At 36.3% G+C, this 27402-nt stretch overlaps 2 protein-coding genes and 5 long non-coding RNA genes across 18 annotated transcripts; 3 read left to right on the forward strand and 4 right to left on the reverse strand.

Moving 5' to 3' along the window:
• Positions 1-6255: 6255 nt before the first annotated feature.
• On the forward strand, positions 6256-8996 carry LOC145208980 (uncharacterized). 6 transcript variants are annotated; one of them, XM_080079230.1, is made up of 4 exons: positions 6256-6294; positions 7017-7206; positions 7492-7589; positions 7682-8996. In XM_080079230.1, exons 2-4 carry the CDS (start codon positions 7163-7165, stop codon positions 7861-7863), a joined length of 324 nt encoding a protein of 107 aa, XP_079935356.1. In that variant the 5' UTR covers positions 6256-6294; positions 7017-7162; the 3' UTR covers positions 7864-8996. The 6 variants fall into 6 exon arrangements, with proteins under 6 accessions (XP_079935356.1, XP_079935357.1, XP_079935360.1 ...); XM_080079231.1 differs by having other exon boundaries at positions 6264-6280; XM_080079234.1 differs by lacking the exon at positions 6256-6294 and having other exon boundaries at positions 6579-7206; positions 7492-7568; positions 7666-8996.
• On the reverse strand, positions 8714-9405 carry LOC145208981 (uncharacterized). Its single transcript, XR_013854980.1, has 2 exons — positions 9295-9405; positions 8714-9095 (listed from the first exon to the last, which is right to left on the reverse strand). It is a non-coding gene; the product is annotated as an uncharacterized LOC145208981 (long non-coding RNA).
• Positions 9406-10411: 1006 nt separating this feature from the next.
• On the reverse strand, positions 10412-11950 carry LOC145209282 (uncharacterized). Of its 3 annotated transcripts, none has more exons than XR_013855052.1 (2): positions 11668-11950; positions 10412-11389 (listed from the first exon to the last, which is right to left on the reverse strand). It is a non-coding gene; the product is annotated as an uncharacterized LOC145209282 (long non-coding RNA). The 3 variants fall into 3 exon arrangements; XR_013855053.1 differs by having other exon boundaries at positions 11664-11950; XR_013855054.1 differs by lacking the exon at positions 11668-11950 and adding an exon at positions 11461-11657.
• Positions 11951-12861: 911 nt separating this feature from the next.
• Positions 12862-14141, forward strand: LOC145223208 (uncharacterized). Its single transcript, XR_013859427.1, has 3 exons — positions 12862-13075; positions 13252-13411; positions 13851-14141. It is a non-coding gene; the product is annotated as an uncharacterized LOC145223208 (long non-coding RNA).
• On the reverse strand, positions 13225-18163 carry LOC145223197 (uncharacterized). Of its 3 annotated transcripts, none has more exons than XR_013859425.1 (5): positions 17865-18163; positions 14182-14326; positions 14008-14109; positions 13803-13931; positions 13225-13398 (listed from the first exon to the last, which is right to left on the reverse strand). It is a non-coding gene; the product is annotated as an uncharacterized LOC145223197 (long non-coding RNA). The 3 variants fall into 3 exon arrangements; XR_013859426.1 differs by lacking the exon at positions 17865-18163 and adding an exon at positions 17107-17288; XR_013859424.1 differs by lacking the exon at positions 17865-18163 and having other exon boundaries at positions 14182-14395.
• A 757-nt stretch (positions 18164-18920) lies between these two features.
• Positions 18921-23305, forward strand: LOC145223180 (ubiquitin carboxyl-terminal hydrolase 44-like). 3 transcript variants are annotated; one of them, XM_080089553.1, is made up of 8 exons: positions 18921-18969; positions 19313-19473; positions 19681-19750; positions 19906-20054; positions 20672-20842; positions 21122-21279; positions 21397-21636; positions 21822-23305. In XM_080089553.1, coding segments are annotated over exons 2-5 (243 nt in total). In that variant the 5' UTR covers positions 18921-18969; positions 19313-19471; the 3' UTR covers positions 20694-20842; positions 21122-21279; positions 21397-21636; positions 21822-23305. The 3 variants fall into 3 exon arrangements, with proteins under 3 accessions (XP_079945679.1, XP_079945689.1, XP_079945670.1); XM_080089544.1 differs by having other exon boundaries at positions 18924-19473; XM_080089563.1 differs by having other exon boundaries at positions 18922-19473; positions 19906-20842.
• On the reverse strand, positions 23261-26260 carry LOC145223214 (uncharacterized). The gene is made up of 2 exons (XR_013859428.1): positions 26056-26260; positions 23261-25581 (listed from the first exon to the last, which is right to left on the reverse strand). It is a non-coding gene; the product is annotated as an uncharacterized LOC145223214 (long non-coding RNA).
• Positions 26261-27402: the final 1142 nt, after the last annotated feature.

A 27402-nucleotide genomic window follows, 5' to 3' on the forward strand; every position in this document is an offset into this window, starting at 1 on the left:
TATGGCTAAACTTACCTTTTTTGGACATGATTTGAGCAAGCAAGGGATTAATCCAAGTGAAGAGAAAATAGCAGCAATCAAGAATGCTCAACCTCCCAAAACTGCCAGTGAAGCAAGATCTTTTATGGGATTGGTGCAGTATTCTGCAAGGTTTATTCCCAATTTATCTTCAATTGCAAGACCCATTTTGGATTTAACAAAGAAAGATGTCAAGTTTACATGGGGCAAGGCCCAGGACATTGCATTTGTAAGACTGAAGGATTTAATTGTGAAAGTAGATACACTTGCCTATTTTCGTAATGACTGCACAACAAGAGTAATTGCAGATGCTTCTCCATACGGAATGGGTGCAGTTCTGACTCAGTGGCAATGTGGTCAATGGAGAGTTATATCTTATGCATCAAGGAGTCTTACTGATGTTGAAAGAAGATACAGCCAAACAGAACGAGAGGCATTGGCTCTAGTTTGGGCTTGTGAGAGGTTTAATTTGTACCTGTTTGGAAAGAAGTTTGAATTAGAGACTGACCATAAACCACTTCAGTTTATTTACTCAAAGTCATCTAAACCTCCAGCACGTATTGAACGTTGGGTGCTGAGACTGCAAGGGTATGATTTTAAAGTTGTTTACAGACCAGGCAAAACTAATATTGCTGATGCATTGTCAAGACTTAATTTAGCATGCTGTATTGACAACAGTGTTTCTGAGGACTTCATTGGTCAAGTTGTGGAATACAGTACACCTGTTGCTATGTCATCAAAAGAAGTGGAAAGAGAATCTGAAAATGATGAAGAACTAAGAATGGTCAGACATTGTGTGAAAACTGGTGATTGGTCAAAATGTGTGAATCCAAGCTATCTACATGTGAAAAATGAACTCAGTATATATGGTAACCTGATACTTAGAGGAACTCGACTTGTAATTCCGGGTAGTTTGCGCCAAGCTGTGTTAAAACTTGCTCATGAGGGACACCAGGGTATTGTGAAAACAAAGAACAGACTTCGTTGTAAAGTTTGGTGGCCAAAGATGGATAGAGATGCAGAAACCCTGTGTAAGAAGTGTCATGGATGCCAAGTAACCAGTGAGTACAGCAGGCCAGAACCAATTGCAAGAGTTCTACCTCCAAGTCAACCATGGCAGGATTGTGCAGCTGATATACTGGGACCTTTACCAAGTGGAGACAACATATTGGTGTTGGTGGATTACTATAGCAGGTTCTATGAAGTAGTAATTATTAGTGATGTACCGAATCGGCTAAATTTCGATTCGGCCGAAACCGAATATTCGGCGGTTTTGCCGAATAAATTCGGCCGAATCAACCGAATCATTTATGACGTCACGCGAAGTCGTACGCTACGCTTTTGACGTGAAAAAATGTCTATCTACCAGGCAGCCAGTGCAAAATAGTTGTGTTTTGTCCTTATTTCCAACAGGGCTTACGGCAAAAATTTGCACAATGTGCGCCAAAATGTGCGCACATTTTTTGAAAATGTGCGCACATTTTTCGAAAATGTGCAGGTGCCAAAATGTGCAGGTCGAAATGTGCGCACATTTTTTGAAAATGTGCAGGTCGAAATGTGCGCACATTTTTTTAAAATGTGCAGGTGCCAAAATGTGCAGGTCAAAATGTGCGCACATTTTTCGAAAATGTGCAGGTCAAACTGTTGTGCACAAAATTGTGCAGGTGCCAAAATTTTTCCCTTTCCCACTGAAAAAGTCTTTCTGTCCCTTTCACATAAACATTTTTTTGTTTCAATTACATACCTTTCCCTGCATTTTTATTTTAAATAGTGTTCTGTGCAAATCAATTAACTTATATAGGTATGTTATTTTTCTTGTTAAATGCAGTGGATTAAGTTTTTTTAACTAAACAGAATATGACCCTTGAGGGCCAAAAAAAAAATGAAAATACAATATGGTTTGAAACAAATGCAGTGGCAAAAAAGTGATGCCTACATAAATGGTGAGAACTTATACTTTTGCATTGCACATCTGTCATTTTTTCATGACAACTCAGTATTGTCCTTTTCGAAACCTGTTTTGTTACCATTGTACATATTTTTTACCAAAATTATAATACAGAATGCCCACAGCGGTCTCAAAAAAATGATTTTCCATATCCTACTTTTCTTTCTGGCTGTTTCAGTCTCTTCGTCTTTCTATTGTTCACATCACTTTTAGTTTATTGATTTATTTGCAATCCCACATGAAACATACACCTTCTTCATTTGTAATGACAATCATCTAGTTTCTGTATATTAGTCAGGAAACAATTACAAATTTTGCAAAAACATCTACTGATATTTTGGTGTATTATGACATTCCTACAGTAGGTCTTTCTAGCTATCTGGTGCACACTATAGCAAGTCAGAAGCAATAACATGAATGTTTTAGCAAACTTAAAATTAGGGCATCACATCAAGTATTTGTGTGGGTTTCAAAACTAACCTAATTAAATACCTATATACCAAGTTATGTGATGTAAATGAGCCTCGAACAAATAAAAAATGTCAAACATTAGGAAGATTGCTGTGCAACTGTGTGGTTGTCCTTTTCTTTTTGAAGGTTGTCATTTGAGTTTCTTCCAAAGACACAAAGTCCTTTTGTCAATTGTGCAGTAGAACCCCAAGGATGGAAAACTTTCTAATAATTCATTTGTTTTCATTGAATAAAAATCACTGGACAGCTGGGTCTTTGACTTGGTTTTGAGTTTAATCACAGTATACTCATATGGTAGTCCAGCTCCTCTTTTCCTCTCGTTTCTTTTGTTATCAACTTTTTGCAGTTGCAGTAACTCTGATAAAGGATAAGTGAGACCTCCAGACTTTTGCTCCACTAAAGAAATCAGCTGGCCCTGTGGTTGCATGGTTGACAACATGCTGACAATTTTGCTTACTTCTGTAAACTTGTTTTGCCTTGAAAAAACATATCCTCATAAATACTCTGTTGTGTCTAACTCTTTGTTACTTATCATAATAGCAAATCGACTTGTTTTTCTGCACCAGTTTCCTTGGTGGTTATGATGTCTAGCAATTGTTTTGGTGCCTTGATTTTTTCTTCAAATAAACTTAATTTTTGCTTCACAAAATTTACCCTTTGTTGACAGTTTAAAATGAGTAACTTTGAAAAAAAACAATCTTCGTTCAAGCTTGACCTTTCGTCTGTCCAGAGTTCCTGGTCTGGGCCGAAGTCGTTTAACATCAGTTCATCCCAGACTTTAATTCAATTAGTAATAACTTTATGCACCCTTTAATAAGTTAGGTAAAATCACTTCAATGCGTTTAAAAAAGTACTAAAAAGATAAGACGTACATTAAATACTCTCCAACAGCACAATAACAACCACACATATAGTAGATGCATAAAACCGACCACACAAGCCCAGCTTTGTCGTTTGCTTGCTCTTAAAGCCCCCCAGCCCAATGCAAGCATCCTACAAGCGTGCTGCGTTAAGCCTGACGGAAACAATAGCTTGACTGCCATATGAGCATACTATATTTAAAATCATTGAGAAAGTTTAATTGTAAAATCTGTAGAAGCTGGGCAGGCTACAGGCTAACAGGCGTTAAATTGAAAACAATAAAGTCAAACCATTTGAGGTGACGATCATGTACATATCTAGTCTGAAAAACAGTGTTTCTTACATCCTGAATGTTGGATCATTTCATGCTTTGCCATATCAACAAAAACAACATGCATTTTTACAAGTTTCTTATAAATCCGATTTTAATTTATAGGTTGTAACTAATATTTTTGGCACAATTTATAACCACAACACTAATAAAACATTCATGTAAGCGCCTTAACACTGTAGGCTACATATGTTGACATTAAATATCAACACTTCATTTGAGCGATTGCACATTTTGACCTGCACATTTTAGCACCTGCACATTTTGATCTGCACATTTCGGTACCTGCACATTTTCAAAAAATGTGCGCACATTTTGACCTGCACATTTTCAAAAAATGTGCGCACATTTTGACCTGCACATTTTCAAAAAATGTGCGCACATTTTGACCTGCACATTTTCAAAAAATGTGCGCACATTTTGACCTGCACATTTTGGCACCTGCACATTTTGACCTGCACATTTTCAAAAAATGTGCGCACATTTTGACCTGCACATTTTCAAAAAATGTGCGCACATTTTCACCTGCACATTTTCGAGCACATTGTGCAAAAAACGCTCGCATGCCCGTCTCCTTATTTCAGTTCTCTGGGGTTTAAAATTTCCATAAGCATGATTGGCAACCTGCCAATGAATTACTATTTTTTTACTACCGTGGGGTAAACGATAATGTGTTTAAAAAGATAAACTATGACGCAATTTTTGTTATGTTTGGGCTTTTGAAAGATTGCGTGGACCTTAATAAGCAGAAAAGACACGTTTAACGCTTTAAATTTGTGTTCGTAAAAGATTCGGTTTCGGCCGAATCGCAACAAATTATTCGGCCGAAACCGAATCTTTGCAAAAATGATCGATTCGGCCGAATAAATTCGGCAAACCGAATATTCGGTACATCTCTAGTAATTATGAGGTCAATTACAAGTTCCTGTGTAATACAAGCGCTAAGCAAAATATTTGCGCGATTCGGTATGCCTTACTCACTTCGGACTGATAATGGTCCACAGTTCATTTCTAAAGAATTTGAAGATTTTCTGAAAGAAAATGGTGTTGAACATGTTCATACAACTCCACTTTGGCCTCAAGCTAATGGGGAAGTGGAGAGACAGAACAGAACTCTAATGAAGGCAATTCGTGTGGCTCATTTGGAACACAAAGATTGGAAGGCTGAGATTAACAAATTTTTAATGGCGTACAGATCAACACCACAGTCAACAACTGGAGCTTCTCCATATTATTTAATGTTTGGTCGTGAAATGCGCACAAAGCTTCCGGAGCTTTGTCAAGAACCAAATGTGACTGAAGAAGAGTTTCATGACAGAGACTGGAGCAACAAGTTGAAAGGAAAACTATACACTGATGAGAAAAGAAGAGCAATTTCCTCCGGAATAAAAGTTGGTGATCAAGTTTTGGTGAAGCAGCCCAAAACCAACAAGCTTTCTACAAATTTTGATCCGGAACCTAAAAAAGTTGTCGGTGAAGAAAGTGGTGAAGTTACAATTCAGAACAAGGAGGGGGTAGAAATGAAAAGAAATTCATCATTTCTGCGAAAGTATGTCAATGACGAAAGTATATCAGAGGATGTTCCCCATGTACCACCATTGGTCGATGTGGAAGCCTCATCCCCAAATTGTGCATGGTTATTCTACCTAGCGTGTGCTGATGGTGTGCTGCGTATTGGACAGCAACATTAATAAATCTGGTTTAATCCCGCAAAGCGTGAGTGAGACGCTACAGTGTGCAGGTGTGTTTTTGCAGAAAATTGCTTATTAAGTAGAATAAAAACAATATTTCATGATTATGACTGAAATAGTACATAAATAGGCAACTCATTTGGGTAGTTAAACTTGTCCACCCTAACTGCTATGATGTCTTAAATGCATTTATATGCACATGTATCGCTTTGAGATATTAGAATTTTGTTAAGAGTTTGTAGTTTGAGAATTCACAACATTAGAAAAAATTTATTCAACACATGTTGGTTGCAAACTGAAAAGGGTAGATTAAATGAGCTACTTGTGAGCTTACTAGATTTATGGTTTGTAACATAGAAGCAAAATAATGTTGAACCTACTACAAAAAAACTTTTAAACAGCCATATTTTAGGTCCAAGACTTTGCTGACAATCAAAAACAGCAGTTTGGATCAGCACAAGGTGATGCTAAATAAAGTATCACATCGTCTTGTGTGAAGAAAATAGCTATTCTTGTTGGATTTGTGTCTTAAATATTAATAAATGCATGTAAACTACTTATATTGCACAATAAAACATTTATTACCACTCAATAATGATTTATTTCAACATTAACTGAATAATGTATTCCCAGTACACATACACTAATACACATCACAATCAATCTACGCATATTTATTGGTTATTACACACTGGAATACATGCGTCCTATTAATCTACAAATCATATCTGCAAAAATCGCTACACAAATGCCTAAAATAAAAATTATCGTCATTTTTCCACTCTCTCCCCATTGCCCGCAATGCATTTTTGGGGCTTCCTTTTGCAGCCGCCATTACGCTTCAATTTGCTTCAAAAATCACCCAACCGTTCAACGGAGTAGCGCAACCCAGTGTTTATAGAGATCAGTGGTTTGGTGGTAGGGTAAGCACTTTTTTCCAAGGAATGCAGCCTGACTACGGTAACTATAGCCAGGTGATTGTTTCCGTCATGGTAGTTGGTTTCAATTTGGCGCGTGGTGATACCGGTTTTGTTGCTTCTTGTTATAATGTGACATGTAGTCTGCAGTCTGCACCAACTATTTTTGTTAAAAAAACTTTACGGATAACATTTTGAATTGTAATTTATTTTGCGCAAAGTCGCGAACATCGTCTGCAACCTGTTTAATATCACACAATGTATTTTTGTTTGTTTTTTTAGAAAGACTGTAGCCTATAAAGAACAACTACGGGTGACACTAAAACGCTGAATGGGCGGGACGTCGCGGGAGATGGCGGGACGTCGTGAAAACCGCTAAATATCGGGTTAAATTGCTGACGGTTGGAGCTATTAAGGTTGGGATAAGGTTTTATAATAGAAAATCATTAAAAAAAATTCCGCCGAACACTACATTCCGCGCCCGAAACGTCCCGCCATCTCCCGCGACGTCCCGCCATAGCATTTTTGCCTAATGTCAGGAAATAGTTGAATAAGTTTTAGGCAGGGACATTTTTTGATTCATATACTATTATAAAACCTCAACCTAACCCTAATAGCACTAACCGTCAGCAATTTACCCGATATTGAGCGGTTTCCGCGACGTCCCGCCCATTCAGCGTTTTAGTGTCACCCACAGCTACACTACTATAGTTTACTAAAATTTTAAAATATTTTATAGTATACTAAAATAGTATAATACAGGTCATGTGCCCTTTAAGTCTACAGCATCAAGTCAGCCACTGGTGAAAGCATATGGTTCTGATGGGCGAAACCTTTTTTCCTGACTGACATGCCATGACCATCACCATTGGGAACATATTGCTCAACTTTAACAATTTTGCCTGCCAATTACAAAAGCAACAAAATGGTGTTGAAATCAGGGACAAGAAATCAACCAATAAGTGTGAGGTAGGTATCAGATGGCAGAACACAAACATATTTTTTGTGTCAGATTAAGAACAGACATAAATAACAGAAACTTCACAAGTTAACAGAAAAAAACCCTAATTTTTGAAAGGATTTTGCTTCATTAAAAATGTCCAGTTAACCAAAGACCCTTGCCTTAAAAAATGAATACTCACTCAAAATAGTACATACTGTGTTCCTCATAAAAACTTAACTTTTAGTTACTAATTTTACTAATTTAGAAAGTTCAGGTTTTTACATCAATATTGATTCTGAATTTATAAACAGATCTCATAAACAAGTAAAAGATGCTTCTTGCAATGAGGTGGTGTTTACACAAGATGATAGCATCAACAAGAAATTTGGTCAGTTACTATTGTCATCCAGTGAGTACATGGTGTTTATGACTGAAAAAAGTGCAACTTCTAGAAATACTTAAAAACATTTTTTTTCTATTTTCAGATTTTGTTGGTTGCAGACTTGCAGTACACTTTCTTTCTGTGCAACCCACTCTTACATAAAATCTCCAGCATGCACGCCTGTGTTATCGGGCTGATAATTGTGCGCAGGTATTTTTGCAGTGTATATGGCTATACTAAATTTTCTTCCAATGTACAAAATTTATTGCTCATACAATATGTAAATCTGTTGCCATGGTAGTTTTATTTTTGTTGAAAAGGTTTAGTATTTCTTTAGCAATGTCTACATCAGGGGTTCTTAACCAAGGGTTCTCGTACCCCCAAGGGGTGTGAGAACTGTTCCTAGGGGGTGCGGGGATGCTGAATCATTAAGGTTGGTTAGATCTATTCTATATAATTAAGAAACCCAGGGGCGTGCAAAAAAAAGAAAAAAAGGTTAAGAACCACTGGTCTACATTCTACAGGCAGTCAGAATAAAGATTACATATTGTCTGGGTGTTGGTTATTACCCATTGATAAATTAATCATTTCTCCAACCAATTAGAACTTGGATGTCGAATACAGTAGTACAAACATTTTTTTTTTCTTGTATGATATTTACCACAAATGACATTTGAAGATAGTTTATATAATGGAAGCTGTTTTTATGCATGCTGAGTGCATATTTTTTTCTTGGTACTATTGGGTTATTTTTACATTTTGTGAGGAAGACTCAGTTAAGGTTTAATTAACATCAGGAGCTAAATATACCAATAACTTGAGGTTTTTGTTCTAATTGACAAACCTGCCACATCTTTCAGCAAATGTGTTTTTGGTATTTTTGTTGGTAAAAACCTTCTCACTACGGTCAAATTTTACTGTACCTATTTCAATCAAATTGTATACTTTCAGTTTAATATTGTAATAAAAATAAATATTCCTTATTTTCTTTCTGAAGTTTTTGAAAAACTGATGTTTGTTTATTGATTCATTTACAATACAATTTCAAAATCAATATGATTACCTAATTTGCCTTTTTAATGACAGTCACAGGCTTGTACTCCATATAACTAAAGGACTCATATTTTATGTGTGTTTAATTTATGAATAAAACAGCCTTTTGCAATGCACTGGCACAAACAGTAAAATGTTACAAAACAGAAATGTGAAAGAGAATGTGAAACATGGATTTTTTTGTTTAAAACAAAAATATGGCTTCTGTAATTACAATTGTATGATTAAATGCTTTTTTAAGAAAATCGCAAACATGTTTGCTTCAAACTAGCCAGTAAACTGTGTTTTATGTTAGGATATTAATGCATGATCAAAACATTGTGTATGGTGTAGTAGGTTCTGGGTGGAGTTTATACCAAAAATAAAAAGGCATTTGCACAGCTTTGTGGTCTTCATTTCTCAGAAAAAGTTTCCATTTAAAAAGGGAGAACAGTTCCGTTTTGTTAGTCATTTAAGTCGCAATATGGCTGGGTCTCCCAACTGTGTTAAAAATTCGATGTTGAATAAAATAGTTCGAGTACATATATTAAAAAAACAGGACAGTGAAGTTCACGAGTAGGAGCAAAACTTCATCAGAATCAACCCTAACATTGAATCTTTTATATGGGAGTGTTTATACGCATTTAATGTTTAATAAGTACCTCAAACTCCTTTTGAGAGCGTACACAATATAACTTACCTACCAAAAACCAAGAACACAAACTGGCGCCAGTTTGTTTACAACGGTATGTGACGTCATAATGCGTACATTTTTATTCATGGTAGTCAGGCTGCATTCCTTGGAAAAAAGTGCTTACCTGGTGGTAGAACTACTAACACTGAGCTTCACCTTTGGCTCGACCTGGGAACTTCTGGTAGGTGGCGCAAAAGAGCATAGGCGTTTATGGTGCTGTTACAGCAATTTGGGTTTCCGGTAAGAATAATTGGTGAGTCAGCACCATAAACGCTACTGATCTAGAAAAAAGCCTGGATAGCGCAACCAGGCGTTACGATAAGGGGATTTTTGAAGCCTGTGTGGAGGTTTTGCCGCCATATTGTAAGGATCACCTGGTACACTGGGCAAAGCAGAAACACAGTGTTATGCATTCCGTTGCAACAAAAAACGCTAATAATGTAGAAGTATAAGTGACGGCAAAGGCAGTGATGATGGAGAGAGAGCGGTACAAAGCCCAGATATTCCCGTACATTTCACAAGTAGGATATATTTTTGACATTTTGTTTGAGTTATAGTGATGGCAAGTTGGCAACTGAGGCTGATTTTAGTTGTATTGACTTGGAATATTGGTGTTTGTTATATAACTACAGATCTTTAACCATTATAATTGTACAAGACAAGCAGACCTTCTTCACGATGTAGTAGTACCGATTTATCCAAGTGATGTATACATTTTGTCAAATCCTGTGGTGTAGTGGTTTATCACATTTGCTTTATGGCAAAGGACCCTGGTTCGATTCCAGGCGGGATTAATAAGTATACAATCACTTGGTTATGTGGTTTGTTGATCTAAGTGGTAAGTTAATCTCAATATTAAACTCACATGAACTTCAGTTTTTTCATTACTATTTTACACACATTTTTATTACAGGTTTAATACTTTTGCTCCTAGCATTGCATCTTAGTCCGACCGTCGAAAGGCTGGATAAATAACATTGGCAGGCAAACCTGAAATCACAGCAAACACTCTCTGGTTTGCTCGGACCATTTTTAAGAAAAATATATGAACCATACTAGCCAAATTATCACTCTAAGAGAAGATACTGTTTCCCATGAATCAAGACTGAACCAATACAGCAGGTGATAATTAAATTGTGTTAATTGAAATAATGAATTAGAACATTAAAAGTAATACATGAAAGAATGAGAATATATTTAAGCAACAACTGAAATTGAAACAGCATAATAAATGGCACCAACACAAAATGAAGATTAATACTGCTGCACAGTCTTAGTTTCCAATGTTGTTGATTAGAATAAATATTAGGCTACACAGCTTAGGTTAAAAGAATTTACTGGTAGATAAGCTACCATACAGTTTATTAGATTGTTCAATCATACGTTTGATGTATTGACTTTCCAGAATCTATTTGCCCATGGCTTTTGATCACCCCTACATATTTCTAATAAGGCATCATGGGAATCATTCCTTAAAGAGTGCTTATATATTGTTGGTATAAAATTGCCCAACCTGGCTTCGTTGACTTGTATTAAAGGTATTTTATTCTGTTGGGGGCTTCAACAACAACTCAGCTACTTAAAGCGACATGCAAGCGCCTTCTATGGAGAAGCAGTATCACAAAAAATAGCAATTGCCAAAACCAAGATTCTACCAATATTTTAAAAGTGATGAATAATATACGCAGGTCCAAAAATAAGAGAATTTCATATTTTGCAGTAATTAGAAAGTATAATTAAGAAAATCGGAATCCAAAATGATCATGATTATGCAGATGTTCCAGCAACACAAACTTTATCTGTCTATAAAACAGGAAAGATGGTCAAAAAACAAACACGTTTCATTTGTACAGCACTCAGTTCACCTACTTCACCAGCACACCATAGTTTTCTGTTTTTTTAAGAAAAAAGGGGGGTCTCTTAAGAAATCATCTAGCGTAACTACACTTTGCCACGAAACAGAAAAAAGATTTAAATGCATGTCACAACAGATAACAAATTACCAAATAGCAAAGGTATATTAGAAGCAATAGCATTGTCAGTGTTGATGGATGTTCCTCATTCTAAAGTGTTCCAGGGACTGACCATTCATTTGATTGTCCTGTTATGGACAATTATAAATTTGAGCTAATCAAAATGACATCCAAATGCTACACAAAAGTTAGACTTAACTGCAAATGTCAGAAAAATCACTGGAGACCATATCAGAAAAAGTAGAGCAAAGTAGTTTTTTTATTCCTCAGTTCTGATTTGAAACATGCAATAAAAGTTATTTTTGGGGTTTAATCCATGTTGCATTATTGTCAAATTGTCTCTTTTTAGATGAAATTAGCATCAACAATTGCATAAATATATATATCTTCGCTGCTGAATACCTACGTAGGTGAAATGGTAAAAATGTAAATCCGACGACATCAGCAATTTCTCTCCACAGAATCGCGTAATATGCGTATATGAAGAGCAATATATTTAATACAACCTGAAATCAACATAAAAATATGAAACACAATATAATAACTTCGCACTAACACTGAATTTAGTCCAAATAACGTTCTGATGGCTGTCACCGCCTAACGCAGGTGATCCTTCCAATATGGCCGCCGTACCCTCCATGTAGGCTTCACTTTTCCGCTTGAATGCGCTATCCAGGCTTTTTTCTAGATCAGTGATAAACGCCTATGCTCTTTTGCGCCACCTGCCAGAAGTTCCCAGGTCGGGCCAAAGGTGAGGCTCAGTGTTAGTAGCTCTACCGGGTTTGGTATCTATAGTAAGTTATCTATGGTTATACGCCGTTATAGAAGGTGAAAATTTGATGACCATAGGAAGTTGCATACTTCAATGGAGGTTGTATTTCTTTTATGTTGTGAGATGTTAATATTTCTTTGTTGTTTCAGGCTAGATGTTACATTTACCGGTAGATAGTTTTTGTAGTGAACTAAACAGTTCTAATAAAATTAGAAAATTTTCGGATATTTTTCGGATCGGATCTTATTGTTGCTCGAAAATTTTGGATCAGGATCGGAGCAGAAAATCACAATTCAGGATCGGATTTCGGATCTCAAATTTCCCGATCCGCCCACCTCTGCTAGCAACCAATGACGTCACTTTTACGTCACATTCAAATTTTCTTGCCAGCAAGGCACTTTAGAAATAAAAAATATTTGGGCGTTAAAGCAGGTTTTTGAAAAAAACATCAAAAACCCTATCCTTTGCGTTGTTAAAAGCGTGCAAAGTCGCCCCATTTCACAACAGAGGTCGTGGCGCAAACACGCCACCCGGTGCACATTCTGCACATCCATGTTGAGAACCTCAACATGCTATGTTGCGAACCTCAACATGCCGGTGAACATGTTGAACATCACTGCATATACGTATTATTGCTAAGTTTAATCAAGAAATACAGCTCCACACTTGGTAAAAATACTTTTACTACTGTTTTCTGTAATATTTAGTCAATTTTTGCGTTTAACAACGTTCAACATGCCAGTGAAGGTGGTAAACATGTTGTGCATCACTGGATATACGGATTATCGCTATGTTTATTTTTGAATTACAGCTTCACACTTGGTAAAAAATACTTTTGCTGCTGTTTCCTGTAACATTTAATCAAGTTTTGGGTTTGTTAACATGTTCAACGTGCTGATGAAGGCAGAAAACATGTTGCACATCACTTGATGTACGGATTATTGCTAAGTTTGATCAAGAATTACAGCTCCTACATTTTTAATGTTGTCTGTTCTGTTTCTGATGCATGATGCTACCTCCAGCATGAATTAAAGGCTATTTGGTGATTTTTTGTGTGTTGAAAGCTAACAATACTCTTTAAAAGGATGGGATGGGATCATGTGGAACTTTATCCCCTAAGATATTTATTAAAACCGTTCAGGATTTTGCTTTTGCAGATATAGTAACCCTAAACATGTGCAACAACTAAAGTAATATGCAATTTTGTTTATTTAACAGAATGAGAAATGGAAGTGAACAACAGAAAAAGCTTTTAACTACATACACAACATGGTCATACGGAATTAGGCATATGGAAGAATCAAAACTTTCTGGGATCCCAATGCAATTTGTATGATACCACCTCCAGCATCTGTCACATCCAAACTGAAAAACAGTGGTATGCACTAGTTATAAGTTTTGTGAATCAACACATTGGTTAGATAAAATTATCCAATTTCTAAAAACTTTTCAGCACTGGCTGCAAATTAGCTAATTTTTTTGCGATGGTGGACTAACATATTAAACCAAACTTATCTTCTCAGTACCCCACCCCAGATGTACATGCAGAAACGCATAGCTAACACGTTGGGGACTAATGATAATAGCTGCTTTACAACAGTTTTAACATCCAAGATAATTATTTTGTACTTGTATCGCCTTTAAGTACTGGTGGTGATGGCAATAATGTACAGTTTTTTCATCTTATATATGTACTTCTTATAAGATTAGCTTGCAGATGTCAAGCTTTTAGCAAATAATAATGGCAATGAAACAGCTTTTAAAAATACCTTATTTCTTTAAAATGTTTTGTGAGAATATCTTCTTGCTTTTTGCAGGGCCCGTCTTGTACTTGGAAAGTACACTTCCATTGCCATGCTGGAACTCAACTTTGCGGCTTTAAACAAACATTCAGCAATCTGGAACACCATAATTACTTTGTTTAATAAACATTTTGCCACATTACTGTTTTTTTGCATTTACACTGTTTTTAACCTTAAAAGACAAAAATACCACAGCTGTGTGGATCTTGTTGAATTCTGTGTTTCATGGTTCTGTTTTTGGTAACTTTTAGATGCTTGTCCCTTTTGATTCTTTCTTTTTGCAAGCAATAAAAAAAGGTTTATGAATTGGCAGATTGTAGGGTTCTAGATATATCATTTAACTTACTGGAATTTTGACACTGCTCCTCAAATATGTGGTTGGTTTGAGTTGTACAAATTAATTCATGCTACAGGTTCTAAATTACCAACAAGTTCCAATGATTTCTAGATTTGATGTGTGCACCTAGGCTGACAACATTGCATGAAGTGATCTGCCAACAAAAAGTTTAAATGTTAAATTGTCAAAAAAGCTTATTTAGGGTGTGGCCTGACAATCAGGGGCGGCTCGTGCTAGGGTGCTGCGGAGCTGCAGCACCCCCTAGATATTTTTACTTAATACACCTACCATAATATTACAAATAACTTTCATTATTTTTATTTTTTTATTCCTTAGCAATATATAATAAGCATCATTTTCGCCCTAATCACCTTTTTTTTCATTAAAAAAAATAATTTTTTTTGGAAACACTAATGTATATCTATGCTGGAACTGCAGCTCCAGTTTTCTGACGTTTCGTGACGTTTCATGACGTTATGCGGTTCTGCGCATGCGCACTTTGAAAAGCTGCATGCTGGGCGAAATAGGAGCCAGGGTGCTGCGGCTCGCGCAGCTCCACCAATCACGTAGCGTGTGACCTGGGCACCCGGAAGTAGTTGTCTGTTCCGCGTTTATTGTGTGCCAAAGCAAATCAAGTGTACCATCAGGGGGGTTGACTAAAAGCCTGACTGCCTGACTGGGCTGACTGGCCTGACTTTGGCGGCAGTGTTTCACAAAATATTTTTCCGATTTTATGCAGTTAGGAAAGGCATGACTGCAACACAGAAAGCCTGACTTGGGTAATTGAGAATTGGTTTACGGTTAGGTTCGGGGTTAAGGTTAGGTTAGGGTCTGGCTAGGGTCAGGGTTAGAGTCAGGGTTAGAGTCAGTCCGAAAATGTATCGTGAAACACTGCCGCCTAAGTCAGGCCAGTCAGCCCAGTCAGGCAGTCAGGTTTTTAGTCAAACCCACCATCAGGTCCGACAATGAGTAGGCCTACAGTACGACAGTTATTCTTTTTTAATCATTTTTTACAGTTTTTGATTGAAAGGTTAATCATGGCTTTTCAAGATTCTAATTCGGTGACTGTAAGTGAGCTTCAGCAACTTAAGATTTCGTAGTTATCAAGTGCTGAAAAGGTAATTATAAAGGAAAAAGGGCGTCCAACGCCTGATATTCAACTTTGTCAGCCAGGAATGAGCCACAACAAGAAATATATACGCAGTTTTAATTCTGAATGGTATCAAAAGAAAAAATGGCTTTGTGGTTGTGAAGTTAAAAATGCACTGTTCTGTTTTCCATGTTTGCTGTTTGGAGGTGATGAAAAATGCTGGACAAAAGATGGTTTTACCAATGTAGCCAAAATAGGTGAGAAAGCAGAAAAACATGAGAAGTCAAAGAAGCATGTGGACAATGATGTTTCACTTTCACTTTTGGGAACTGTAAATATTAAGGAAAAACTTAGTGAGGCGTATATAGACTTTCAATTATTGAACACAACAAAAAAGTGGAAAAAAATCGTGAAATTTTGTCCAAAATAATAGACTGCATTTTGTTCTGTGGAAACTTTGAAACTCCCTTACGTGGACATGATGAAAAAGATGAGTATTGACATAATGGACATGTACTGTTTGTCTAAACAGTAGCTGCTAAATTGCTTCACAGGAAGTGTTTCTTAAGAATGAACATTCTACAGACAAGATAGTAGTGAACACCATCCAATTGTTGACAAAGAAATACTAGTTACTGAAATGAAAATTTTTCTGTAGATCTGATGTTCATGATTACTTTGAAAATAATCTAGATGGTGTTTTGACAAGTGAAATTACTAGGATGAAAAATCCTTTTTGCTGTTTCCATGAGTCCTTCAAAGGCAAAACAGTTTGGATGCAAACCTTTGTTAGGAACACCATTATTTCCAAAAGACTTGCACTTGCAGTGCTAATACTACTAAATAGAAAAACAGTTTCTCAGTTGTCATTTGGAATTAAGGAAGAAGCTATCAATTATCATGCCCAAACTATAACTTTATGATTCATTTTGGTTGTAAAAAGGAAGCACAAGGTTTAATAATATGGTTTAAATTTAAGTGAGAGTGTTGTAAATTTTAAAGCTTGAAGGAGTTTTGCACTTAAAAAAGCAATTATAAGCTATTTGCCAGCAAATAAAGCAGCAATTATAGCAGTTAAAAATCTGAAAGGAAAAATAATAGTCTGTACACAAAAATACAAAAAAAAAGATGTTAAAATAGTCAAGTTCTGACACAAATGTAAAGTGGTTGTTAAATTTGTCAGTTACGATACCAATAAACAGCTGTATGGCTAGTTTTTTGTGTGACAATTATAATCTGTGAAGTGTCATACAATATGTTGAAAACGCTGACTGTGACCATAAGGTTACTTAAATGAAACATGACCATTTTTTTAAATGTTGTCGAACTGAAATACTTCAACCTTTTTCGAATCATTACTTTTTTTTCTATATTCATGTTGTGTTTTACCGTATTTACAACCACTTAGTTTCGAGTCTGTGTCACGTGTGTTTTTGTTCCACATTATTACTGCATGTTATGGTGTTTAGGCTAAACAGTTTAGCCGTCGCTGTGCAAGTAAACAAAATACACAAATGATATCGTCTGCTATTTACACTCGTGTACATTATTGCGTAACAAAAATTACGTCACAATGGAGTTTCTAATTAAGATTTGTATTACTTGTTTTTCTACACAAAACAATGGCTAGAAAACTATAAATGTAGGTTTTCTATATATTGCCAACTTATATATGTTCAGTAAAGACTAAAATTTTGAGCAGCACCCCCACAAATTTTAGGCACGAGCCGCCACTGCTGACAATATATTCTAGTTTTGTCAAAAAACTTTTGAAACCCAATTATAAGCAATAACAATAGATTTGGATGCAGCTGCAATATACTTTGTTATGTATAAATGTTTACCTCTCAATTCAACAATATCAAGGGGGAGAGCTGCTATAAATGGTTCGGCAAAATTTAGCTCTCAATTTGTTGAAAAACAGAGTTGACAAATGAAGCACTTTTTATGAATTAGTGGTAGCTTTGCAGACTATCATACAATGATTTGATACCACCCATCTTGAAAATGACTTGGGTAAAATATTTGACAATAACATGCACTTTCACCTGTAGAAACAACAATGCACAAAAAATATTTAGCGTTTTTTCCTGTCTTAGCTCTGGTCAGATAGCTAGCTTATTTATGCAGCCAATTGAAAAACAGTTGGTCTATTTAGCAATAAATCTAATAAATATCTTGTCCCATAAAAACCTAATCTACGTGCATGTTTTTTCATTACGTAAAGCTGTCTATGTCACATCATGGGTAACATTAGTATAGTAATGTGCAATATGGTTTTAACCATAAGCAACATAGGTTTAATAATGAGCAACATAAGTTTAACAATGTGCAACCTATAAGTTTAACAACATGCAACGTAAGTTTATCAAAAAATGACAAAATCTCTAAATCTTTCAAGCTATCAGAAATGCCGTAGCAATGTGCAAAATTAGCTTCATCATCATCACCATGTGCACGGTGCAACATTGATGCTACCCCTTGCAACACCGTTGTTACCTCATACAACAAGTCACCTCGCGCAATGTGTACAGCCTGGTTCAAGTGCTGAACTAAAGCCAACAAGAAAAGCTTTTGAAGAATGTTCTTGACAATAACTTACCCCACGTGAACGTTGAACCAAACCTTACCACCTAAAAATAGCACCTTGTGCAAGCTGACAAAGCGCAAACGCCATGTACAGAAACTGCACCTAGTTAACCAAGGTGTATAACACGTTGACCTGGAGGTACAACATGTCAACCGCCATGTTCAACATCCTCAACGTCAATGTGCCGAGTTCGCAACATCAATGTGCAATATCGAAACATTGATGTGCAACATGTCAACCCGCCATGTGCAATATGTCAACCGCCATGTGCCAGATGTCAACCCGTATGTTGAACATGTGCACCACTGATCTAGAAAAAAGCCTGGATAGCGCATCCAAGCGGAAAAGTGAAGCCTACATGGCAACAGGGGTTGTGACTTTTTCGTGACACTTGTCACTGTTAGTGACAGGCGTCAATGACAGGGCTGGGGTGTCACTAAATCAGTGACAGGGCGCCATTAAATCAGTGACAGGGCAAAATCAGTGACAGGGCAAAATCGGTGACAGGGCGTTCTTGCGATAGCATGAACACAAGCGAATTTATTAGGTCTTTGCTTGTAAGGGTTTTCTTTAAAAATTGCAAGCAGCAAAGGTTTTAAATCTAAATTTCGTGCAAAAATGTACCTCATGACTTTTTGGTAAAATCTTTAAATTCTGCAAGCAGCAAAGGCAAGTGTGTTTTTGAACTTTCATTGCCTGCCAGGCAGTCTGATGAGCTCTAACAGGGCGAAAAAGTTCAATCAATTTGTTTTAAGTAGTTTTTTTTTATTATGTAAACATGTCTAACCTCTGTTTTGTGCCACATTGTCATATCTGAATATTTAACAATATGTAATGTTATGTGCAAAAAGAGGAGATTATCTGAGTTTCCAAACAAAAAAACGTTTTGTACACATGAAGACCAACACGTTTAAAGCTGCTCATAAAAATAGTGCATCTAGAATTTCCTAGCTTCAGGACAATGTTACGAGTGGTAATGTCTTTTTACCCATTTAAACTGATTCTGCCATATTTACACAAAAAATTGTTGATGTTTTTTGTTTTATTTTTTTGCAGACAGCCACAAACATTTAACAATTGGAAACCCAAGATTTAAAGATAACCAAGATTAACACAAGTATTTGGTTGTTGTTATTGGTGTTTGAGGTGTTGTATTTAATTGCACCTTTGAATTGTGTGCACATATTTGTAATTGTCAATGTCTACTTGGAGATTTAACTTTATACATTATATAACCAGAGATTTTAAAAAATACTGTGTTTCGACAAAATAAAGAAAAAAACAACTGCAAATGAATCACCATGTTTCGAGTTTGTTAAAAGGGGTTAAATGGCTAAAAAAACAAAATTAAGTTTAATATGGTTCATTATTTTGTGGCCAACTTAGCCAATTATATTCGCTCTGTGCGATAAATTTCTAAGTGTGTTTAAATTGGTATGGATGTTTTATGTGTTTGTTAGGTTAGGAATTCCATAGGTTCTGTAATTTAAATAGCTTGTTACCTGGTAAACAATCAAATTCATTGAGTTCGCAAATTTCATTTGGAAACATGGGCAGGAAGAGTCCAGAAGCTTTGATGAAAGCTGACCAGAAGCAGAAACGCTCTACTGATCTTTCACATGTATGTGTTCGAACAATCAATAATTGTAGTTCTGTAGTGAATAATGTATTATTGATTCAATAATTCGTGCGTATAACAGTATTTTACTTTAAAATCTCTTATTTGTTGAAATATTTTCAAGTCCGAGTCAGAAAATGCTCTTTTTGTTCATTCTACAAAAACGTTTTTATTACACACAGTGATTTGTTACCAAATGTGTTATTTCAGGATGGTGTATCAGCAAGCAAGTCAATATCTTACAAGATGCACGTGTTTTAGACTCTCCACAGAGTATGAGGTGTGTTGAAGGTTTAAATGGTTCAGTAAATTTAAAGTCCATTTTTCAATGGTTTTACTAGCTCTGCTGTAAAATATTGTCATGTGATGAGTTTTATCAAAATCCTAAATTTAACTATAAGCATGCACTAATGGGTTGTGCAAATTTTGTTTTAGTTAAGCATTTGCAATTGCAAGCACATACTGCGCATGACTATTGGTGAACGTCATTCAGTTGTCAACCCACAAAGATGGCTCTGCAACACTTGCCTTACAACTGAGTCTGTTTGGACATGTCTAAGCTACCCTAATGTTGCTTGTGGAAGGTAGGAACCATGGTCAAAACACAAAACAAAATGTTCTACAGTCTATAAAAATGAATAAATAATGTGTGGACTGTTTTGGATGACCATTTGAGTATTTATAAAATGGTATATAACCTACAGATATATCCATGAACATGCATTAAACCAGTGGTTCTTAACCTTTTTGGTGTGGTTTCCCATTAAAGTAAATCACCAAGTTCGAATTTCCCCCTCTGTTATTTTTATAATAATGTTTTGTGCCCAACATTAACAAAAAATTATTCTTTAATCAAAATAATTTTGTGAAGTGATTTTGTCGGGACCTTAAAGGTATACTGCAATCTTATTTATATGTCATGTGCTTGCAATAGTCATTTATCGCATCACAATCAACAGACCAAATGCATTTATTCGCGAACAATAACAAAGTCATTGATACTTTTAGTAATGTCTGTGATGTAACAAACGATTGTTGGATTTTTATGCGCCTTGCAAAACTAGGTGAAGTTAATCTTACATGTTGTTGCGGAAAATATTGTATTAAATTAACTTTCAACGGTTAATTTAATAAAAAAGCCCAAGTTTGGTGACTTCTAACTCACATAATTTCCCTCTAAAAACATTAAATTTCCCACTAGTGGGAAATTTCCCACCGGTTAAGAACCACTGCATTAAACCATTATTTGGAATCTGGTCATCCATTAGTGATTGATGTCAATGAACTCTATGTATATTGCTATGCTTGTGAAGAATATGTTCTCAATGACAACAAATCGGGGGACATCAAGGTGCTACGTGAAACTTTACAGGTAGGCAAATTTGCGTTATTATCTTTTTTAAATTGTAGTTGTGTCAGTCCAAACAATTCTGTGGCATGGTTTCTTGGTCGGAAATTGCCTGGAAAATAATTTATGTTGTATCATGTGACAAAAAGTATTAGCTCATAAATTCTGTTTGTAAAATTTCAATAATATTAAGTTAAACAATTTAGGCTGCTTTTGTGCAGTAGGTAAAATTTGAACAGTTTATGTATTGTGTGCCATAGTAAATATTAAAACTTCAATCAGAAATTCTTAACATTTCTCCAGGCAATTAGATACCAAAACTTTACTGGCACAACTCGTAGTGGACACACACTGAGGACAGCCACAATAAGTGCAGATGAAGATGTTCAAATGAGGAGAAGATTACAGCAGCAACAACTTGATAGAGATGATAGACTTTTCACTGCCATTTGGCATTCAAGGTACTTTTTCACACAGGAAAAGTGCACAAAATTGTGTTACTCCAAAAATTCGATGCCCAAATTTGCCAATTTTCATAAGATTACATAATTTTAATTTTTTTTGTCTTTACTATGTAGGTTTGTTCGACAAAGAAAAACCTTCAGAAACTGGCGGAACTATGTTCGTAACAAGGACCAACACTGTCAGAGTGATGACGAACAACCATGTGCTACAGTCACACTACAGTGAAACACAGAACTACAAGAAGACTTCATTGGAAAACTCGATGACCACCTTGAAACCTTGTCAGAATTAGATCTGCAACAAGTTAATGCTGATTTTCCATTAAACACAGAAAGGAAGGGGATTGATACAAGGTTAATAAGGGAAATTACACTTGATCCTGTTTAAGGTGTTTTACCAGCATTATCTGTTGTGTGGCAGTGCAAGGTCTGATTATGTGGAAAAAATCAATACTGGTGTCTTATTTCAGTAAAACACCATCTCCAGACTGTTCTGTATTCACTCTATCCAAATTGAATACCACATTTCGTTTTTTTAGGTGCTCGGTCATTTGCAAAAGTTCCGCCGATGTTTACTTGCCGTTCGTGACATCGAAATGGATGAAACCACTGGGTGCTACGAAGATCCACAAGTTTCGCCATCAAGCAAGTTATGAGTCGCTGGAAGAAGGTCCACCATAGAAATAAGAGCCATGGCATTTTAGCAGGCTAGTCTTTTGCCAGAAACAATCTATTCGAGCAACTGCTTGTATACAGAAAATACTTACATCTCATGACAACTCAGGTTTACTTGTAGTAGGGATTTGACTTGAGGACTCAAGTCTAAATCAATGACATTTCTTAGAAATAAGGAAAATAAACTTTTTAAAGACCTTGCCTTTCAAAATAAGGTCAAGTCTTCGAAATAAGAATAGGATGGCGACCCTGAGTATAAGATATACAATATAATTAAGGCAAGTTTAAATCGTTTTATGTAAACAAGGCACTAAACTTTACCAGTTTTAGTTCAATTCCACACAGACTATTAAGATTTTACTTATAGCCTTACTCGTGTTGGTAGTGTACCTCACACTGTGCTTCATGGACAAAGCGCCTCATGGCGATATCCCTGACATATAACTTCTCAATATGGCTGTAGACTAGCCTGCTAAAATGCCATGGCTCTTATAAATGCAAAGCTTTGTTTCATTTGGTATGAAAATGTATTGGTAAGACCATTAAATATTTTCTAGTCTTGGCAATGTCCTGTTTGCTTATAAATTGTGATGTTATGGATGTGTGTATTGGTTTATTCTATTTGTTGTTTTCTTAACTGAAGTCTGTCCACGCCAGATGGTAGATATGGTCATGTAAATGTGCCATAACAGCTCCAGTATTTAACCCACTGGCAGCCCAAGTTATAAACCTTTCTTATAATCCGACACACTCCGGGCTGGTTGCTTTGGCAGTTTTGACAGCCTGAAACAATGGGTGGTACTAAATACTGCATGTTACCGTATGTTATTCTGCTTAAAATACTGCATGGTATGTGAAATGCGAGAATACAAGCCCCAACAAGGGAAAATTAGACCAGATTATAGTATTGTTTTAATTACAAACCTTCACCCAACCAGAATAGCTCTAACCGTTAGCGCTTTCAAAAGTTCGCAAAACTATATTTTCGTAAAGGCATATTCAAGTCCTTTACAACTTCCTGCCATGTTATAACATGCGGTATACCATGCGGTATTTAGTACCACCGGAAACAATCGCCTATCGGCGTTACAATTTAAAAGTGTTGATTGGGTGATTGTGGTTTGATTTTTTATTATTTTGCACGTAGCATCCCCCCTAAGATGGGTATTTTTTTTTGAATTTTAAGTGTCAATTGCATTGTTACAGGAGAGTATTAATCTATATACTGAAAGCTAGAGAATATCGTGTGCTTGCTTAGCTTTTTAAGTTCTTTATCACACCTTGTCTTCACTTTAAGCATTCATAAATTCGTTGTTTTTTGTTCAGTAATAAAAGCTGTCTGAAATAGTTTGTCATGCTTTAGAATTACTGTAAAAGTTTTTGTACCAACACCAATATTTTTGGAAAACTCAAAACAAAAGCTAGTTAAAACAAACAAAAGAGTCATTTAACACAGTAAGTCACTGCTGTAGTCCGGGGACCCCTGGGGCAATTTCTCCCATCTATCTTGATTCTTTGCTAGTCTGTTGTATTCCATGATCTATTTTCCTGTCCACCCCTGAACATTGCCAAAGCCAGTTCGTTCTGGGCCTGCCTTGTCTTCTTATTCCCTCGTCGGTCCTGTGCATGATGGTGATGTAAGAGTTCTATGGCGACATGTTACATGGCTAACCCATTAAAGCTATGTTAAACAAGATTGGCAACAGTATGCACTCTTGAAATACTCCAAAGTCTTAAACTATTTTAGTGCACTTCCATTGGTTAACACAGCATTGATGACCTTTATATTATACAGTGATTTGATCAGGAGGATCAGGAAGAGACTGATCCTATGTTTCTTCATGGTGCTCCACAGGGCCTCTGTGACTAAGTTCTTGATGGTGGTCTCTTTTTTTCACCTAGTATTCAATCTGTTAGACCAGTGGTTCACAAGACTGTAGACTGTACCATCATGTCCTTCCCTTGTTTGTTCTTCAGATAAGACACTCTTGATTTGAGGTATTAGTTTACCTTTTTTGGTATCATGACTATCAAATATTGTGTCCACGTGGGCCACACTTATCTCATATGTATTCAAGATCTCCTGTGTTATCGAGCAAGGCTTGTTTCTGGTTCCAGTTTTCATCACAGTCGCATTCATGATTTTAGAGAACTCAGATGTTAATTCTTGAACATTATTTTCCAACAGTGCATCAAATCTGCTTTCAATCTTTATTTCAAACCCCTTTCTGCAACCTGGCTCTTCAAACGACAAAGGAAAAATACTCTTTTTAAACAAAAATATAAATCAGTGACAGGGCGTCAGTGAATCAGTGACAGGGTGTCAGTAAATCTGTGACAGGGTGTCAAAATCAGTGACAGGGCGTCAGTGAATCAGTGACAGGGCGTCAGTGAATCAGTGACAGGGCGTCAGTGAATCAGTGACAGGGTGTCAGTAAATCTGTGACAGGGTGTCAGTAAATTTGTGACAGGGTGTCAGTAAATTTGTGACAGGGTGTCAGTAAATCTGTGACAGGGTGTCATTGACAGGCGATAGGTGACAGCCTGTCACTGATTTGCCACAACCCCGCCTCCTACATGGAGAGTCCGGCGGCCATATTGGAAGGATCACCTGCGTTAGGCGGTGGCAGCCATCAGAGCGTTATTGTGACTAAATTCAGTGTTAGTGCAAAGTTTTACAGTGAGGTAAATATTTTTATGTTGTTTTCAGGTCGTATTAAATCTATTGCTCTTAATATACGCATATTACGCGGTTCTGTGGAGAGAAATTGCTGACGTCGTCGGATATATATTTTAGCTATTTCACCTACGTAGGCATTTAGCAGCAAAGATATATATTTATGCAATTGTTAATCTTTATTTTATCTAAAAAGAGACAATTTGACAAAGATGCAACGTGCAATGAACCCCCAAAAAAACTTTTATTGCAAGTTTTAAACCTTAACTTTGAAGATCAAAAAAACTATTTTGCTATACTTTTTCTGATGTTGTCTCCAGTGTTTTTTTGCAAAAGATGGTGAAGTCGAACTTTTGTGTGGAATTTAAATATCATTTTCATTAATTTAAATTTATGATTGTCCAACAGGGCATCCAAATGAATGGTCAACACTTAGGAACGAGGAACATCCATCAACACTGACAATGCTTTTGTTTAAGGCATTCCTTTGCATTTTGGTAATTTGCCATCTGTAGCATGTACTGAAATCTCTTTTCTGGGTCCTGGCAGAGGGTAGTTACCCTAGATGATGACCTAAAGAGACCCCATCATTTCAAGACATAAAGCTATGGTGAGATGGTGAAGAGGGTAAACTAAGTGCTTCAGTGCAAATGAAAGAAAGTGCTGTTTTTTGACCATCTTTCTCACATATCCTCCAATGCATGAAAGTGCTGTTGTTTTATTGACCGACAATGTTTGTATTGCTGGAACATCTGCATAATCGTAATCATTTTGGAGTGGATCCCAGTCTTCTAAATCATACTTTCTATTTGTTGCAAAATGTGAAATTCCCTTATTTCTGATGCTGCTTGTATTACTTGATACATTTAAAATGTTCGTAGAATCTTGATTTATTTTTCTGTGATGATGCTTCTCTATAGAAGGCGCTTGCATGCTGCTTTAAATAGCTGGGTTGTTGTTGAAGCCCACAATAAAATAAAATATTTTTAAAAAAGCTCTGAATGGTATTTAGAATGTACTTGTATGAATTTGTACATTGACAAATATTTTTAAGGGTGAGTCATTTTCGTGTACTAAATCTTGAAATATACCTTCATTAATTTTAATGCAAGTCAAAAATTCATTGAAGCCACTTTTTCTTCTTGATTAATGCAATTGTGTGTTATCAGGCAATTTTAGACCCATGATGCCTTATTAGAAATGTGTAGGGGTGATTTAAAGCCATGGGCTAATAGATTCTGGAAATTCATTATTTTTCTTTTAACCTGAGGAACTTACTGTCCGGCAGTATTAACCTTCCTTTTATTGGTGCCATTTAACCTGTTTCAATTTCAGTTGTTGCTTAAATATGTTCCCATTCTTTCATGTATTACTTTTAATGTTCCAATTCATTATTTCAATTAATACAATTTAATTATCACCTGCTGTATTGGTTAAGTCTTGATTCATGGGGAAACAGCATCCTCTCTTAGAGTGATAATTTGGCTAGTATGGTTCATATATTTTTCTTAAAAATGGTCCGAGCAAACCAGAGAGTGTTTGCTTGGATTTCAGGTTTGCCTGCCAATGTTATTTATCCAGCCTTTCGACGGTCGGACTAAGATGCAATGCTAGGAGCAAATGCATTAAACCTGTAATAAAAATAGTAATGAAAAAATTGAAGTTCATGTGAGTTTGATATTGAGATTAACTTATCACTTAGATCAATAAACCACATAACCAAGTGATTGTATACTTATTAATCCCGCCTGGAATCGAACCAGGGTCCTTTGCCATAAAGCAAATGTGATAAACCACTACACCACAGGATTTGACAAAATGTATACATCACTTGGATAAATCGTTAAAAAAACTACTACACCCTGAAGAAGGTCTGCTTGTCTTGTACAATTATTTTATGTGTTAAACATCTGTAGTTATATAACAAACACTAATATTCCAAGTCAATACAACTAAAATCAGCCTCAGTTGCCATCACTATAACCCCAACAAAATGTCAAAAATATATCCCACTAGTGAAATGTACGGGAATATCTGGGCTTTGTACAGCTCTCTCCATCACCACTGCCTTTGCCGTCACTTCTACTTCTACCTTATTAGCGTTTTTTGCTGCAACGGAATGCATAACACCATCATCATTTCGCCGAAATGGTAAGTGCGAAAATTGTTAATATGCGTTACGCACCACTGCGTACAGTTTCCAAACAAATTTTTTCATTTTTATTTTTTTAAACCATAGAGCAGTGTTTCTCAACCTGGGGGTCGCGACCCCCCCAAGGGGTCGCCAAGCACTTTTGAGGGGGTCGCGGAGACGCAACCGAACACGGAATTATTTTATCTGTATCAAAAAAACTTTCCCTGTGACTTTTGTTTAGCATGTAGTAACTCACACGACCGTTTGATTTAGAACGGGCGCAACAATATTTGCGATTGTATACTTCTATAATTGCGGGTTTTGGTTTTTCTTAACATAAAAAAAACACGAAATAGTGAAATAGTTAGTGAAAAATAGGCGTTTTCCGGAATCCAGCAAAACGCCGAACTATTGCAGCCACGTTAGATTGCAAATGTGTGATGAACACAATCAACACATGCTGGTAGTTAAACTTCCTGTGTGTGTGTGTGTGTGTGTGTGTAAAGGGGTCGCGTGGTGTTAGAAAATCTCTAAAGGGGGTCGCATAGTAAAAAAGGTTGAGAACCACTGCCATAGAGAGTGGTCAAGGTACGTAGAAATCGACATTTTGAGGTATGGGAGAAAACGTTTCAGC

This window comes from Phallusia mammillata, chromosome 1 (assembly GCF_965637545.1).
Source record: "Phallusia mammillata chromosome 1, kaPhaMamm4.hap1.1, whole genome shotgun sequence".
In the NCBI taxonomy this organism is placed as follows: domain Eukaryota; kingdom Metazoa; phylum Chordata; class Ascidiacea; order Phlebobranchia; family Ascidiidae; genus Phallusia; species Phallusia mammillata.

Excerpts from the sequence above, each read along its gene's own strand:
- LOC145208980 (XM_080079230.1), top strand. The coding sequence starts at position 7,163 with ATGGTGTTGAAATCAGGGACAAGAAATCAACCAATAAGTGTGAG. Across the intron at positions 7,207-7,491 it reads AATCAACCAATAAGTGTGAG|ATCTCATAAACAAGTAAAAG; the intron begins GTAGGTATCAGA and ends ATTTATAAACAG. Across the intron at positions 7,590-7,681 it reads TCAGTTACTATTGTCATCCA|ACTTGCAGTACACTTTCTTT; the intron begins GTGAGTACATGG and ends TGTTGGTTGCAG.
- LOC145223180 (XM_080089553.1), top strand. Across the intron at positions 19,751-19,905 it reads GACTCTCCACAGAGTATGAG|TTAAGCATTTGCAATTGCAA; the intron begins GTGTGTTGAAGG and ends ATTTTGTTTTAG. Across the intron at positions 20,055-20,671 it reads CCTAATGTTGCTTGTGGAAG|TGGGAAATTTCCCACCGGTT; the intron begins GTAGGAACCATG and ends ATTTCCCACTAG.